Source organism: Gordionus sp. m RMFG-2023, chromosome 1 (genome assembly GCF_954871325.1).
Source record: "Gordionus sp. m RMFG-2023 chromosome 1, tfGorSpeb1-WG-v2, whole genome shotgun sequence".
Classification (NCBI taxonomy): Eukaryota; Metazoa; Nematomorpha; class Gordioida; order Chordodea; family Parachordodidae; genus Gordionus; species Gordionus sp. m RMFG-2023.
Window position 1 is genome coordinate 42,166,675 of NC_088775.1, and position 17,795 is coordinate 42,184,469.

At 25.5% G+C, this 17,795-nt stretch overlaps 3 protein-coding genes and 1 long non-coding RNA gene across 4 annotated transcripts; 3 read left to right on the forward strand and 1 right to left on the reverse strand.

The window, feature by feature from the left end:
* Positions 1-1,574: 1,574 nt before the first annotated feature.
* LOC135922243 (uncharacterized) lies at positions 1,575-2,460 on the forward strand. Its single transcript, XR_010570808.1, has 3 exons — positions 1,575-1,902; positions 1,950-2,156; positions 2,207-2,460. It is a non-coding gene; the product is annotated as an uncharacterized LOC135922243 (long non-coding RNA).
* Positions 2,461-5,755: 3,295 nt separating this feature from the next.
* On the reverse strand, positions 5,756-12,380 carry LOC135925743 (uncharacterized). Its single transcript, XM_065461208.1, has 9 exons — positions 12,259-12,380; positions 12,169-12,216; positions 12,081-12,122; positions 12,000-12,026; positions 11,907-11,939; positions 11,826-11,858; positions 11,664-11,777; positions 8,273-8,472; positions 5,756-5,839 (listed from the first exon to the last, which is right to left on the reverse strand). Exons 1-9 carry the CDS (start codon positions 12,341-12,343, stop codon positions 5,756-5,758), a joined length of 666 nt encoding a protein of 221 aa, XP_065317280.1. The 5' UTR covers positions 12,344-12,380.
* A 1,365-nt stretch (positions 12,381-13,745) lies between these two features.
* LOC135925751 (uncharacterized) lies at positions 13,746-14,692 on the forward strand. Its single transcript, XM_065461221.1, has 4 exons — positions 13,746-13,920; positions 14,040-14,189; positions 14,309-14,547; positions 14,615-14,692. Exons 1-4 carry the CDS (start codon positions 13,746-13,748, stop codon positions 14,690-14,692), a joined length of 642 nt encoding a protein of 213 aa, XP_065317293.1.
* A 103-nt stretch (positions 14,693-14,795) lies between these two features.
* On the forward strand, positions 14,796-15,788 carry LOC135925758 (uncharacterized). The gene has a single exon (XM_065461233.1). The coding sequence runs from the start codon at positions 14,796-14,798 to the stop codon at positions 15,786-15,788; it is 993 nt and encodes a 330-aa protein (XP_065317305.1).
* Positions 15,789-17,795: the final 2,007 nt, after the last annotated feature.

Genomic DNA, 17,795 nt, shown 5'->3' on the forward strand with positions numbered 1-17,795 from the left:
TTCTAACTTTATTTTAAAATTTTATCTGAAATATTTTCTCCAGCAACATTTGAGACCATAACCAACCAAGGTAAATTATATAATATATTACCAGAGTTGTTAAAAGATCGAATCAAAAGATCGACGATCCTGGATTCGATCGCAAATTTGTCAATTTTACGAGATTTATGATTCTGACTTAAATTGAGGATCGAGATCATTTTGTTTAAAATTCGATCCCGATCTTTTTAAAAATTAATTTTTTACTTAAAAAGCATTAAATAAAATAAAAATTTTGAAAATTAAATTAAAATATTTAAAAAAAATATCTATCTTCATATTTTATCAACTTCCATTCCACCACTTATTTTATAGATATATTTATTCATTTCCTAAATTTTACGAGATTTAGAGCTCTTACAAGTTATTTAATATAAATTTATAATAATATATTAATATTTATTTTAATAGGTAAATGTAAATGTCGATGTAACAGCAGATATAAGTGAATGAGAATCTTTTACCATTTTTGAAATTACGTAAGTATTTTACTTTATGTGAAATGGATGAAAGCAACTCTTATAATATGATCAGCACCAAATGCCGTCTCTGTAAGAGGATAATATCATCTTCCAAAATATCATCCTCGAACTTAAAGAGATATTTACAAGTAATTCTTTTAAATTTTTTTTATTTGCTTATCTTAATGTCAACATGTTTAAATTTAATTTATTACATTCCTGAGTTGAGCAGGTCCTACAGAAATAGAATCTAGACACAGATTCTTTTTTAAAAAAATGAATTATTAGATACAGTATAATTAATAAAATATTTGATGAAGAGTTAATCTTGGTTTTGTTATTTATATATAATAATTAGGCATTTATTTTTTAATATTACTATTATATTAGTTCAATTTTCAAAAGAAGAGTATTTATAATAAATGTAGTGTAATAACTAATAATTAAGTCTTTAAAATGTATTTTGACTTTCTTTATTATAATTAAAACATCCATTTCAATGTTATTTGTATTGAACTTAGCAATTTTTCACCAAAAGAAAAATAAATATCTATTCTATTATTTCTTTATTATAATATGTTAAATCTAATCAATTAGTATTATATTTTCAGTTTGAGCTTGATTATATAATCCTCTTGACAACATTTTTAGGGCTTTTTTTATTAATATATTTTGAATTGAAAGTATTTTTTATATCATTTGACTCAATCCATAAGTTCTTAAATGCCAAAAAGGCTCATTATGTTCATAATAGGAAAATGCTTTATCAAAATCTTTGGCCAAAATCATCTTGGGCAACTTTTAATAATGATAGAATTGTAACTTAAATTTTTGAGATAACCTACCCCCTTTTAACCACTAATAACATACTTTAATATGTTTAACAAAATTTGTTGAACCCTTTATCATATTTTTGTTTATATAGGTTTTACATTCAGCCTGTACATTGTTTTTTTTAACTTTAAATTTCCATATAAAATTTTAAAAATGAAATTTGATTCAGGAGAAGTTATTTTCATCTTTTATAAAGAAAAAGCACAATGAATTTAAAAATGAGATTACCAAACACCTCAACGAATTCTCTACACAAAAAAATATATCACTGCAAAACCAAAGTGGTTCTGGTTGCAAATCCAGACAATCTAAATTAAATTTTAACAATCTAAACATTCCAGCTGTATCGCAAAAAACAGCAGACAAGGTTATCATAGATTTTATTATTGACACCTTCCAACCACTGTCTCTGGTTGATGATCCTTCATTTGAAAAAATGATTAAACTTTTTCTCCTGCGACAAAAATTATTTGTCGCCAAACACTGGGCAACAGGATATCTACTTCCTTCTCTTGTCTGAAGTTTCTTATGTATGCACCACTGCTGATTGTTGGAGTGGTCATCGAAGGTATATTATATTTATTTATATGAATTTTATAATATTTATTTTATTAGGGCTTTTATTGGACTTACTGCACATTGGCTGGATCCGTAAACCCTCAAGAGAAGGTCAGCCGCTTTGGCACTGAGGAGGATAATTGGGAAGCAAACGTATGATGTTTTGGCCAATGAAATCATGGGTATCCACAAGTTCTATAAAATTCATAATAAGGTGGTGAAGAAGGTGACTGACAATGGAACCAACTTTGTCAAGGCATTTAAGTAATATTTATATTTAGCAAAAAATATTTAAATAAATTTATATTTTCTAGAGTTTTTGGAGAAAATGAAGAAGATAGTATTGAGGATATGGAATTGATAAATTTGGATGACATATTATCCGTTGATGACCCAATTATTCCTACTATCAGCCTACCAAAACATCAACGTTGTTGTTGCCCTAATCTTAACCTTATTGCAACAACAGATGCAAAGATGGCAGATAGTGATCTCAATTATAAACGTATCTAGATCCACTTTTGCAAAATGTTTTGCTTTAGTTAATAAACAAAATATGTCGTCAAAAATGGCGGATATTTTATTGGAGAAATTGGGAAGATATTTAATAGCTCCCAACAAGACAAGATGGAATTCTTATTCCCAACAGAAGTAGAACAAGTATGTGATCAAATTGGATTTGCAATGTTTAGGCAAGAGGAATGTTTTTTTATTAAAGAGCATGCAACAGTAATACAATGATATTCTCTAAATAAATTTAAATTTTATAGGTTATAGAACCTTTGGCGATCTCGTTAAAAATCTTGGAAAGGGAGGATAATATGGAGCAGGGATATCTAAATTCTATCGATATTGATAGATAAATTAACGAAATTTAACTGCCTGCGGTATTGTCAGCCCCTTGTAGAATGTGTTCTTAGAGGTATTGATAAAAGGTAATATTTTTTTATGCAATTATTTTATATTATCAGATATCTGCAAAATATATTAAAAAATTGCAAAGATCTGGCAAATTTAGTAAAATATTTTTAACAGGCCAGTTCTACTAAACCTCTGATATCTTGTAAAATATTAATGGGCCTTTGAAGACATTAAAAATTTATTAGATTATTTGAATTTTAAGCTAATATTTTGATTAATATTCTTTGTAAATAAATTACAATGTTAATTTCTTTGTATATTAAGTATTAAGTTTACATTTAATCAATATTTATGATCCCAAATATAAATAAATACCATACAGATGATGTGCCAGACTTGACTGTAAAATTTAAAAGGGTTAGGTTTTGCAGATACTTGATTTGATTTATATGAATAAAATGAACACTTATTTAATAATAAATTAATTATCATTTTATAATATAGATTTCCTTCACTGTATGAAGACAGTAACATTTTGGCAGCCATGATTCACCCTAAATTTAAACAACTTAATGGCCTTATATTAATCTGCACAAAATATGATGGTAAAAGAAAGATTAGTTGCCCATTTGGGAAATATGCAGGAACAACCATATGCGGATACCTCAAATGAATGTATGGATGACATTGATGCTTTTTTGGGAAAAAATACTGTACAATATTCTTGTTCCGTTAAAATTTTTTTATTCAAATGATGATTCCATGAATATTTTTAATACTTATATTAATTTTAAAAAAAAATTTATTGAATATAATACACCTTTGAGGAGCGCTTGTTTTGTAAAGCTAAACATGTTCTAAATGAAAGACGCGGATGTTTAAATGATGATAATTTAGAAAAAATTTTATTATTAAAAGCTAATTTTAATTATAAATAAATATATTATAATTGTTATATTTATTATTCAATTACAATAAATTTCTACCATATTTAATTTATTTTTATATTAGTTAATTTTGCATCGGTTATATTATATTATTACAATTACAATAAATTTATAACATATATTAGTTAATTTTGCATCGGTCAGAAATCTCCTTCAGAAATTTAAATAGAAAAAAGGTCGATCCTGGATTTCGATCCTCTTTTTTTGAAAAGTTCGTGATCGGGATTCGATCGTTTTAAAAAGATCGGTTAACAAGCCTGTATATTACTAATATGCTATCTTGTTAACCTGAAAATTGTATTCTTAGCATCAAATAATATGATCCCTCCAACTATATGTCATCTTGTTAACTTGGAAATTTTTTCTTAGCATCAAATAATATGATCCCTCCAACCAACCAAAGTAAATTTAAAATATGCCATCTTATTAACTTGGAAATTTTATTCTTAGCATCAAATAATATGATCCCTCCAACTAACCAAAGTAAATTTAAAATATGTCATCTTGTTAACTTGGAAATTTTATTCTTAGCATCAAATAATATGATCCCTCCAACTAACCAAAGTAAATTTAAAATATGTCATCTTGTTAACTTGGAAATTTTATTCTTAGCATCAAATAATATGATCCCTCCAACTAACCAAAATAAATTTAAAATATGTCATCTTGTTAACTTGGAAATTTTATTCTTAGCATCAAATAATATGATCCCTCCAACCAACCAAAGTAAATTTAAAATATGCCATCTTATTAACTTGGAAATTTTATTCTTAGCATCAAATAATATGATCCCTTCAACCAACCAAAGTAAATTTAAAATATGCCATCTTATTAACTTGGAAATTTTATTCTTAGCATCAAATAATATGATCCCTCCAACTAACCAATGTAAATTTAAAATATGCCATCTTATTAACTTGGAAATTTTATTCTTAGCATCAAATAATATGATCCCTCCAACCAACCAAAGTAAATTTAAAATATGCCATCTTATTAACTGGAAATTTTATTCTTAGCATCAAATAATATGATCCCTCCATCCAACCAAAGTAAATTTAAAATATGTAATCTTGTTAACTTGGAAATTTTATTCTTAGCATCAAATAATATGATCCCTCCAACCAACCAAAGTAAATTTAAAATATGTCGTCTTGTTAACTTGGAAATTTTATTCTTAGCATCAAATAATATGATCCCTCCAACTAACCAAAGTAAATTTAAAATATGCTACTAATTTTATCTGGAAATTATCTTTTATAGGCATTGAAGATTATTCGTATAAATTTATAAAATCTAAATTTAATAATAATTTAATCTATTCAAATAAATATTTATATCATCGCAATAGAGGATATTTTTATAAATGTCGTTTACAAAGTTGTAAGGGAAGGGGTATATTAGGTACTCATTTTATCATGACTAAGCAACATAATCATGATAATGATGAAGAGTATTATGAACTTTTACTTACATTAAATGAATTAAAAAATCAAACAAAATTAAATAAATATTTAAGCTTACATAAAATATATAAAAAGGTTATGCGCGAAAGGAAATTAGATTCCTTTGCGATGCGACATCCTAAAACCTTACCAACATTTTTGTCGGTAAATACAATTATGGCACGCGTTATTCAATCGACGCGGCCATTCTTACCTCGCACAAATGCTGATATAGCATTGCTCGAGGAACATAAAGTCACAATAACTAATAATAATTTTTTAATTTGTAATGATAAATTATTTATTTTTTCTACTCGTATACTTTTATCTCGCCTTTGTTTGGCAGATAAAATATATCTAGATGGCACGTTTAATGCCGCCCCTAAACTATTTAAACAATTTTACACTATAAATATTATTATAAATAATACATTAATTATCTGTGCGTATATTCTTTTACCAGATAAATATAAAAATACATATATTCGAATGTTTTATTTATTAAAAAATTATTGCTTATCATTAGGTTTAATTTTTTCGCCACCAAGTGCAACAATAGATTTTGAAAATGGCTTATTTTTAGCCCTAAAGGAAATTTTTCCAAGAATTATTGTTACGCGTTGCTATTTCCATTTCTGTCAATGCATCGTATGACGCATTCAGGAATATCGCCTGACCCAACTACACAGGCGAAATCCTTATATTCATAAATTTTTTCGTATTATAATGGCCATCCTATTTTTATTAGAAAGGGATGTGCCATCTATAATGATTGAGTTAACTAACCAAGCTCGATCTTTTCAATTAAGTTCTATTTTAGATTTTTTAAATTATTTTGAAAATACTTGGATTAACAGTAATGCCAAGTTCAAATATGAAATGTGGAACACATTTGATGTTAGAGGGGTGAGGACGAATAACCACGTTGAAGGATTTAATCGTGCTTTAAAGGAATACGTTCCTTATCCTCACTCCAATATTTATTTATTTATTGATATCATTAAAAATATAGAACAAAATATGGATCTGATGTTGATGCAATTAGATGATGGGCGAAAAGTTACCGAAAGAAGAAAAAATATATCTTATTAGATTATAAAATAAGAGAGATAATGATACTTTATTGTGGAAATTTATATAGTCCCATTGAATATTTGGATAAAATATCCAGATATTTATATTCTAAAAAATTTATTGGTGTTTAGCTCATTTTTTTGTACTGGTGACTTTTTGTCCATCATCTAATCAATTTGTTTTATATTTTTTTTGAAATCATTAAAAAAATATCATTACTGTTGATCCAAGTTATTTTATTGTAGTTGGGTTTGGCTGAAATGGTATATGCCAATTTCAAAATCTATTTATGTTCCTCAACTATTGTTATATCATCATTTGTGGAGAGTTTTATATGGTAAAAGTTCATAATACTAATCATAATGTTATTGAGATTGGAATGCCTGAATGGTACACTACCCTTCTGTTGTAATGTAAACTTTTTTAATGTATATTTTATTTGATAAAGTGATTTATTTTAACAGATGTATTAATTTTATGTAAATGACTGATGATATTTATTACATTAACGAAATTGTAAAAATCACTTTTTCATTTTATATAAACTTTTGATTTAATTTAATTTTATAATAATAAAAAAAATATAAAGAGAAAGTTAACAAAATTTTATCTCAGAGTATCGCCATCAGAGGCGATACTCTTATTCCAATAAAATATATATGTTAAATTAAATAAAATTTCAATAATTATTAGATTCTTTTATTCAATTTATAAAAGATGAATATTCTTTTTAAATTACAAATATGAAACCTTCCTTTGTATATTTTTTTATCAGTTTGTATAACTTATATTTATTGTCGTTATATTTTTTTTATAAATTATTTCAATTCAAAATTATCATTTTTATTATTGTTTCGCGCACTTTTATAAAATTATTTTTTTTATTTAACCTGATATATGTAAATTCTTATAAAAATTTTTTTTAATATTGTCTACGCGAATTTTTAGAAAAATTTTATAATGAATAATAATTTAATGTTTTGTATTGTCAAATTATACACTTGAAATAAAAAGAAATTAATATGTATCCATAAGTTAATCAGATATTTAAAGGAATAATAGTAATAACCTACTGTAAAAATTATATCAAAGGAGTTCTTAGTAAGAAAAAATAATCAACGATCCCATTAATCTTTAGAAATAACAAAAAAAATGAGTTAATCAGATATTTAAAGGAATAATAAGTATATATACATACTATAAAAATTTTATTTATATAGTTCCTAGTAAAAAAATTAACGATTTCATTAATCATTAGAAATTACAAAAAATATTAAAATATATGAGTAAATGTGATATTTATAGAAATAATAAATATCTATTTTCCATTTACCCTCAAATTTATTTTCTACCCAGCTACAAGTCTCATGAAATTATATACAGAAAACGAGGTAAATAAATGACTCCTAGTTTACCATTATAGGTTATTTTTTAGAATAAATATTACAAAAAAATTGATTTATATTTTTATTATTAAACAGATAAGTTATCTAATGCAGAAGAAAAATTTGTTATGAATTATTATAAAAAATATATATAATATTGAATAAATTCTATTTATTAAATATGTTAATAATATTAAAATATGCAATTTATATTATAAATATATTAAATAAATTATATTAATTATTATATTTTAATAAAATCTTATAATCTTACAATTTAATAAATTTACATATTTTTCATATCTAATTTAAATAAATATGTATTTTCAATATTATATTATATTATTAATTTATATAAATATTTAATACTAAAATTATATATTTTCTAATATTTATATTAATAAACTTTTCTTTATATCAAATTAATTAAATATTAAATAATTTACTTTAAATAGTAAAATCTGTCTAATCTGTAAAGTTTAAATTTTTTAATATTTTTAAATCTCTCACTTCAAACTTATAGGGGCCATTTTGTCAGCCATTTTAGCTTAGCTTTTTTAACATTATTTAATAATAGTAATTGCGGGTTACAGTCAAATATCCACAATAAAGTATCATTATCTCTCTTATTTTATAATTTAATAAGATATATTTTTTCTTCTTTCGGTAACTTTTCGCCCATCATCTAATTGCATCAACATAAGATCCATATCTTGTTCTATATTTTTAATGATATCAATAAATAAATAAATATTGGGGTGAGAATAAGGAACGTATTCCTTTAAAGCACGATTAAATCCTTCAACGTGGTTATTCGTCCTCACCCCTCTAACATCAAATGTGTTCCACTTCATATTTGAACTTGGCATTACTGTTAATCCAAGTATTTTTAAAATAATTTAAAAAATCTAAAATAGAACTTAATTGAAAAGATCGAGCTTGGTTAGTTAACTCAATCATTATAGATGGCACATCCCTTTCTAATAAAAATGGGATGGCCATTATAATACGAAAAAATTTATGAATATAAGGATTTCGCCTGTGTAGTTGGGTCAGGCGATATTCCTGAATGCGTCTTACGATGCATTGACAGAAATGGAAATAGCAACCCTTAACAATAATTCTTGGAAAAATTTCCTTTAGGGCTAAAAATAAGCCATTTTCAAAATCTATTGTTGCACTTGGTGGCGAAAAAATTAAACCTAATGATAAGCAATAATTTTTTAATAAATAAAACATTCGAATATATGTATTTTTATATTTATCTGGTAAAAGAATATATGCACAGATAATTAATGTATTATTTATAATAATATTTATAGTGTAAAATTGTTTAAATAGTTTAGGGGCGGCATTAAACGTGCCATCTAGATATATTTTATCTGCCAAACAAAGGCGAGATAAAAGTATACGAGTAGAAAAAATAAATAATTTATCATTACAAATTAAAAAATTATTATTAGTTATTGTGACTTTATGTTCCTCAAGCAATGCTATATCAGCATTTGTGCGAGGTAAGAATGGCCGCGTCGATTGAATAACGCGTGCCATAATTGTATTTACCGACAAAAATGTTGGTAAGGTTTTAGGATGTCGCATCGCAAAGGAATCTAATTTCCTTACGCGCATAACCTTTTTATATATTTTATGTAAGCTTAAATATTTATTTAATTTTGTTTGATTTTTTAATTCATTTAATGTAAGTAAAAGTTCATAATACTTTTCATCATTATCATGATTATGTTGCTTAGTCATCATAAAATGAGTACCTAATATACCCCTTCCCTTACAACTTTGTAAACGACATTTATAAAAATATCTATTGCGATGATATAAATATTTATTTGAATAGATTAAATTATTATTAAATTTAGATTTTATAAATTTATACGAATAATCTTCAATGCCTACAAAAGATAATTTCCAGATAAAATTAGTAGCATATTTTAAATTTACTTTGGTTAGTTGGAGGGATTATATTATTTGATGCTAAGAATAAAATTTCCAAGTTAATAAGATGGCATATTTTAAATTTACTTTGGTTGGTTGGAGGGATCATATTATTTGATGCTAAGAATAAAATTTCCAAGTTAACAAGATGACATATTTTAAATTTACTTTGGTTAGTTGGAGGGATCATATTATTTGATGCTAAGAATAAAATTTCCAAGTTAATAAGATGGCATATTTTAAATTTACTTTGGTTGGTTGGAGGGATCATATTATTTGATGCTAAGAATAAAATTTCCAAGTTAATAAGATGGCATATTTTAAATTTACTTTGGTTGGTTGGAGGGATCATATTATTTGATGCTAAGAATAAAATTTCCAAGTTAATAAGATGGCATATTTTAAATTTACTTTGGTTGGTTGGAGGGATCATATTATTTGATGCTAAGAATAAAATTTCCAAGTTAACAAGATGACATATTTTAAATTTACTTTGGTTAGTTGGAGGGATCATATTATTTGATGCTAAGAATAAAATTTCCAAGTTAATAAGATGGCATATTTTAAATTTACTTTGGTTGGTTGGAGGGATCATATTATTTGATGCTAAGAATAAAATTTCCAAGTTAATAAGATGGCATATTTTAAATTTACTTTGGTTGGTTGGAGGGATCATATTATTTGATGCTAAGAATAAAATTTCCAAGTTAATAAGATGGCATATTTTAAATTTACTTTGGTTGGTTGGAGGGATCATATTATTTGATGCTAAGAATAAAATTTCCAAGTTAATAAGATGGCATATTTTAAATTTACTTTGGTTGGTTGGAGGGGTCATATTATTTGATGCTAAGAATAAAATTTCCAAGTTAACAAGATGACATATTTTAAATTTACTTTGGTTAGTTGGAGGGATCATATTATTTGATGCTAAGAATAAAATTTCCAAGTTAACAAGATGACATATTTTAAATTTACTTTGGTTAGTTGGAGGGATCATATTATTTGATGCTAAGAATAAAATTTCCAAGTTAATAAGATGGCATATTTTAAATTTACTTTGGTTGGTTGGAGGGATCATATTATTTGATGCTAAGAATAAAATTTCCAAGTTAACAAGATGACATATTTTAAATTTATTTTGGTTAGTTGGAGTGATCATATTATTTGATGCTAAGAATAAAATTTCCAAGTTAACAAGATGACATATTTTAAATTTACTTTGGTTAGTTGGAGGGATCATATTATTTGATGCTAAGAATAAAATTTCCAAGTTAACAAGATGACATATTTTAAATTTACTTTGGTTAGTTGGAGGGATCATATTATTTGATGCTAAGAATAAAATCTCCAAGTTAATAAGATGGCATATTTTAAATTTACTTTGGTTGGTTGGAGGGATCATATTATTTGATGCTAAGAATAAAATTTCCAAGTTAATAAGATGGCATATTTTAAATTTACTTTGGTTGGTTGGAGGGGTCATATTATTTGATGCTAAGAATAAAATTTCCAAGTTAACAAGATGACATATTTTAAATTTACTTTGGTTAGTTGGAGGGATCATATTATTTGATGCTAAGAATAAAATTTCCAAGTTAACAAGATGACATATTTTAAATTTACTTTGGTTAGTTGGAGGGATCATATTATTTGATGCTAAGAATAAAATTTCCAAGTTAATAAGATGGCATATTTTAAATTTACTTTGGTTGGTTGGAGGGATCATATTATTTGATGCTAAGAATAAAATTTCCAAGTTAACAAGATGACATATTTTAAATTTATTTTGGTTAGTTGGAGTGATCATATTATTTGATGCTAAGAATAAAATTTCCAAGTTAACAAGATGACATATTTTAAATTTACTTTGGTTAGTTGGAGGGATCATATTATTTGATGTTAAGAATAAAATTTCCAAGTTAACAAGATGACATATTTTAAATTTACTTTGGTTAGTTGGAGGGATCATATTATTTGATGCTAAGAATAAAATCTCCAAGTTAATAAGATGGCATATTTTAAATTTACTTTGGTTGGTTGGAGGGATCATATTATTTGATGCTAAGAATAAAATTTCCAAGTTAATAAGATGGCATATTTTAAATTTACTTTGGTTGGTTGGAGGGGTCATATTATTTGATGCTAAGAATAAAATTTCCAAGTTAACAAGATGACATATTTTAAATTTATTTTGGTTAGTTGGAGGGATCATATTATTTGTTGCTAAGAATAAAATTTCCAAGTTAACAAGATGACATATTTTAAATTTACTTTGGTTAGTTGGAGGGATCATATTATTTGATGCTAAGAATAAAATTTCCAAGTTAACAAGATGACACATTTTAAATTTACTTAGGTTAGTTAGAGGGATCATATTATTTGATGCTAAGAATACAATTTCCAGGTTAACAAGATAGCATATTAGTAATATATTTTATAATTTACCTTGGTTGGTTATGATCTCAAATGTTGCTGGAGAAAATATTTCAGATAAAATTTTAAAATAAAGTTAGAATTATATTTTACTTTGAGTGGCTACTGATATACTATCTACATTTATGTAATCAGCTTAAAATAAATTTTTATAAATTATAAAATTAGAATTATATTTTACTTTGTGTGGCTATAGATTTAACTTGTGTTATTTCTAAGCAGGCAGGAGCTATAATATAATTATTTTATATAAGATTAACAAAAAATATACCTGTACAATATTTAGATTTTTGGAAGGTATTATTTTTAAATATCCCTTTCCTTGCACATGATGGCCTGGTGCATTTGTAATACATAGTAGTATTATAACTATCATATTTTCTAAAATATGACGGAATCATAAGGCAATATTTATAAAGTAAAAATAAATATTGAGCAATCAGCTTGTTAAATTGAGCATACAAATTTTAAGCTTAAGCAAAATTTAGCAAAAAGTCATGCGAAAAAATCCCTAATTATGGCTGAAAAATAGTAAAGGCGGTACGATACGGTAATTGCGGACTGTAACCACATAAATGCTCAATAATAATAATATATTTTTAAAAATTTACAATTTTATATCAAATAATTTGTTTATAATGTAATTAAGTAAAATAATCAAATGAATCCTAACCTCAACTGATCTTCAATTAAATTATATTGGTATTCTCTAAAATAAAAAAACTCAACATTTACTCCAACAGTACTACATAATATCATTAATTTACTTTCGCCCAGAAATTATTCAGAGACATAGATTGCCACAATATCACTGATATAAAACTCACCAAAATTATACTCTTACAAGATATTCCATACTTATATCTATTACACCCTCAAATATTCAACCAAATAAGGTCCACTGCCTATATATAATTGCCAAAAAAACTTATCACCCAGATTCCTTTGACTCAATCAAGAAAATACTTATTTCAATCATAGTTTTAATTTAATTTATCTACTTGATTAATATTATTATATAAATATAAATTTATTTTTAAACATTCCTCAACCATTTAAACCCCAATTATTTGGTATCGGTCCGATCCGTTTGTCTGTCTTTTGTCATTATACCATTTCGCTTCAAAATTTCGAAATATTTCCTAGAAAAAGTCTTTACTTCAATATTGAATTTGTGTTTATCTCCTTAAAGGAAAAGGTAATTGTTTTAATTAAAATTTTTACATATTAATATTTTAAAGTATTTACTTCAATACTGTTATTGTGGCAATCTCATTTACATCAATATTGTATATCTGTTTATCTCCTTAAAGGAAAAGGTAATTGTTTTAATTAAAATTTTTACATATTAATATTTTAAAGTATTTACTTCAATACTGTTATTGTGGCAATCTCATTTACATCAATATTGTATATCTGTTTATCTCCTTAAAGGAAAAGGTAATTGTTTTAATTAAAATTTTTACATATTAATATTTTAAAGTATTTACTTCAATACTGTTATTGTGGCAATCTTAAATAATGATACCAACTTCATACCGAAAATCCAAATATTATAAATGTAAAATTTATTATATTTGTACTTCTCCAACCTGCCATGGTAGAGGATTTACATTAAATAATGTATTTACTCTGACAGCAGAATGCAATGGTAAATTATTTAATCTGCAAGATTTTAATATACAAGATGTAATTTATTATTTTCTAGATATTTGCAAGTACTTGACTGCAAGAAGAGGAAGTATTTTACAATATAATATGAAAATCAAATTAGTATATTTTTCCTTAAGTATCAGAAATGAAGATAATGTGACTTCTGTGAATATTCATGAACAAGAAGATGGAAGTGCTGTGGGGATTTCTGGGATCCTTGAAGAAGGTCCGGAGTCGATATCCTCGATGATCAATCCTATTCGAGAAGATGCTGATTTTGGTTAATCAAAATTTTTTAATATATTTTCTTTTTAATTTTATCATAGTTAATCAAAATTTTGTTAGTATATTTTCTTTTTAATTTTATCATAATTGATCAAAAATATATTTTTCCTTAAGAATCGATAAGTAGAAATGAAGAGATCGTGACTTCTGTGATTAATCATGAACAAGAAGATGGAGGTGCTGTGGGGATTTCTGGGATCCTTGAAGAAGGTCCGGAGTCGATATCCTCGATGATCAATCCTATTCGAGAAGATGCTGATTTTGGTTAATCAAAATTTTTTAATATATTTTCTTTTTAATTTTATCATAGTTAATCAAAATTTTGTTAGTATATTTTCTTTTTAATTTTATCATAATTAATCAAAAATATATTTTTCCTTAAGAATCGATGGGTAGAAATGAAGAGATTGTGACTTCTGTGATTAATCATGAACAAGATGATGGAGAGGATGATCTCCATGTTTTACCATTTTTGGACGAAAGTTTTATAGATGAAGAAGTTGTAATCGATATCTCCATTGCAGCTGATAGCTCTGTAACTTTACCAATATCAGTTAATAACATTCAATTCTCATATTTAAATGTAGAACAGCATATAATTTTATTCTTTCCCAAAAAAAACGTAATTTGTTATATTCAAATAAATTTCTATATGTTCATCATAAGTTTGGAATTTTATTTAAATGTAGACTAAGTCATTGTACGGCAAGAGGTACATTATTAAATATGCAGTTTACATTGACACATATTCACAACCATCATTCTGAATCTGAGGAAGAGCATTATGCAATTTTAGTAACTATGAATAAACTTAAATAACAAATTCGAGCGTACCCCTATCAAAGCAAACGTAAAACATATAATCAAGTTATGCGTATTAGAAAAATGGATCCTCTCGTTCAACTCTATTCTAATGCTCTACCAACATTTCTATCTGTCAAAACTATTATGAATCGTGTTATTAAATCATTGAGACCACCTTTGCCTCTTATAAATTCTGATATCCGATTATACGGGGATTATAAATTAACACTTGATAATAAGACTTTTTTAATTTGTAATGAAAATAATGAATTATTAATATTTTCTACACATGAACTACTTGAAAGTCTCTGTAATGCCGACCAAATTTTGATGGACGGCACATTTTTTTCGTGTCCTATATTATTTAAGCAATTATACACTATTCATATAATGATTAATCATACAATAATTCCTTGCGCATATATATTATTGCCAAATAAAAATAAAGAAACGTATCTAAAAATGTTGAATCTTTTAAAAAACTATTGCCGATCTATAGGTTTTTCCTTTTCTCCTTCTAAAGCACTTATAAATTTCGAAATGGGAGCACTTACAGAACTCGAAGAAATTTTTCCAACCATTTCTGTCAAGGGATGCTACTTTCATTATTGTCAATGCATTTTAAGACGAATACAGGGTAATAGGTTGACAGCATATAGTCGTCTTAATCCTGATTTTAAGAGATTTTATCGCAGACTAATGGCGATACCTTTCTTAACCGAAATCGACATACGATTGGTACTGTCAGAATTAAATAATGAAGTAGAGGCCTTTATAGATCCCATAAGAGATCTCTTTACATACTTTAAAAGTACTTGGATTAACCCAAACGCTAAATTTAAATATAAGATGTGGAACATGTATGATGTTCAAGGTGTTAGAACAAATAACCATGTTGAGGGATTTCATCGTTCTTTAAAAGAGTATATAACATATTCTCATCCTAATTTATATCTTTTTATTGATATATTAAAACAAATACAACAAGATATGGATATAAAATTTATCCAATTGCGTAATGGGAAAAAAGTTACCGAAAGAAAAAAAAATACTGTATAATAGACGAGAAAATCAGACAAGAAACATTTTTATATTACACTACTTATACACCAATGTTTAATATCGAAAAAAAATAATGATATACCTGCTGACTAGATTATTTTTCATTTAATTTTTTTTTTCGATATTAAATATCTTATCCAAGATATGCGAAAATAAAGATTTTAATTCACAGAAATATCTTCGTAGAATATTTGATTTTTTGACTTTCTAAATACTACTAAGGTGTATAGGTAGTGTAATATAAAAATATTTCTTGTCTATTTTGCAGTATTTTTTTTTCTCTCGGTAACTTTTTTCCCATTTATTTGTTTTAACATATCAATAAAAATATATAAATTAGGATAAGTAACAATAAGTAATATACACTTATAGAACGATGAAATCCTTCAACATGGTTATTTGTTCTTACACCTTGAACATCATACATGTTCCACATCTTATATTTAAATTTAGCGTTTGGGTTAATCCAAGTACTTTTAAAGTATGTAAAGAGATCTCTTATGGGATCTAAATTAAAGGCCTCTACTTCATTATTTAATTCTGACAATACCAATGGTATGTCGATTTCGGTTAAGAAAGGTATCGCCATTAGTCTGCGATAAAATCTCTTAAAATCAGGATTAAGAATTCTATATGCTGTCAACCTATTACCCTGTATTCGTCTTAAAATACATTGACCATAATGAAAATAGCAGGTTGTAAATATTTATTCGAGTTTGTAAGTACTCTCATTTAAAAATCTATAATGGCTTGGAGAAAAGAAAATACCTATAGATCGACAATGGTTATTTTTAGAATTCTTTATTTTTATTTGGCAATAATATATACGCGCAAAGAATTATTGTATGAATAGTGTATAATTGCTTAAATAATATAGGACACGAAAAAAATGTGCCGCCCATCAAAATTTGGTCGGCATTACAGAGACTTTCAAGTAGTTCATGTGTAGAAAATATTAATAATTCATTATTTTCATTACAAATTAAAAAAAGTCTTATTATCAAGTATTAATTTATAATCGGATATCAGAATTTATGAAAGGCAAAGGTGGTCTCAATGATTTAATAACACGATTCATAATAGTTTTGACAGATAGAAATGTTGGTAGAGCATTAGAATAGAGTTGAACGAGAGGATCCATTTTTCTAATACGCATAACTTGATTATATGTTTTGATAGTTGTAAGCTCTAATTTGTTCTTTAAGTTTATTCATAGTTACTAAAATATAATTCTCTTCTTAATATTCATCAGGCTGGTTGTGAATATGTGTCAATGTAAACTTCATATTTAATAATATTCCGATAATAGTTTTCACAGAAAGAAATGTTGTTATAGCATTGAAATGGAGTTGAACACTTTTGCTTAGATAAAGTATGTTAGATATTAACTTGCATATTCACATTCAACAGATTCAATTGTTATGCATATATTTTTATTAAAAATCGTAAAAAACGTTAAATTATAAAGGTTGAAATTATTATTTTTGGGGAAAAGTAAAATTATATGACTGAATCGATATTTACATTGTGGATGTATGTTGTTTTATTTGTGAGGAAAAGATTGGTGAAATCGATTACATCTTTTTCATCCATAAAATTTTTGTCTAGTTTTTTTCAATATGTTATAGTTCGACAATTAATTTTTACATTACAAATAGAATCTGAATGTCATATTATTTATAATTAAATATTATATTTTATTATAGGATATTTGCAGCTTTTTAATTTTTTGTCATATAAATTGAGAATTTTTGAAAATATATTTTAAAATAAAACTTTATTATTCATATTTTTTGTATCAGGTCTAAATATATGGAAGGAGATAATTTATAAAAGAAATGTAGAATATAAATATAATCATTATTATATTCATAAAATCAATTTCACATTTTTAACTTAAAACAATCGATTAATTAATTATTAGACTTTTCACATGTCTTGGTCAATAATAGGTATAAAAATTATAAATATAAAATCTGATTACTTTAAAAAATATAGACTTAG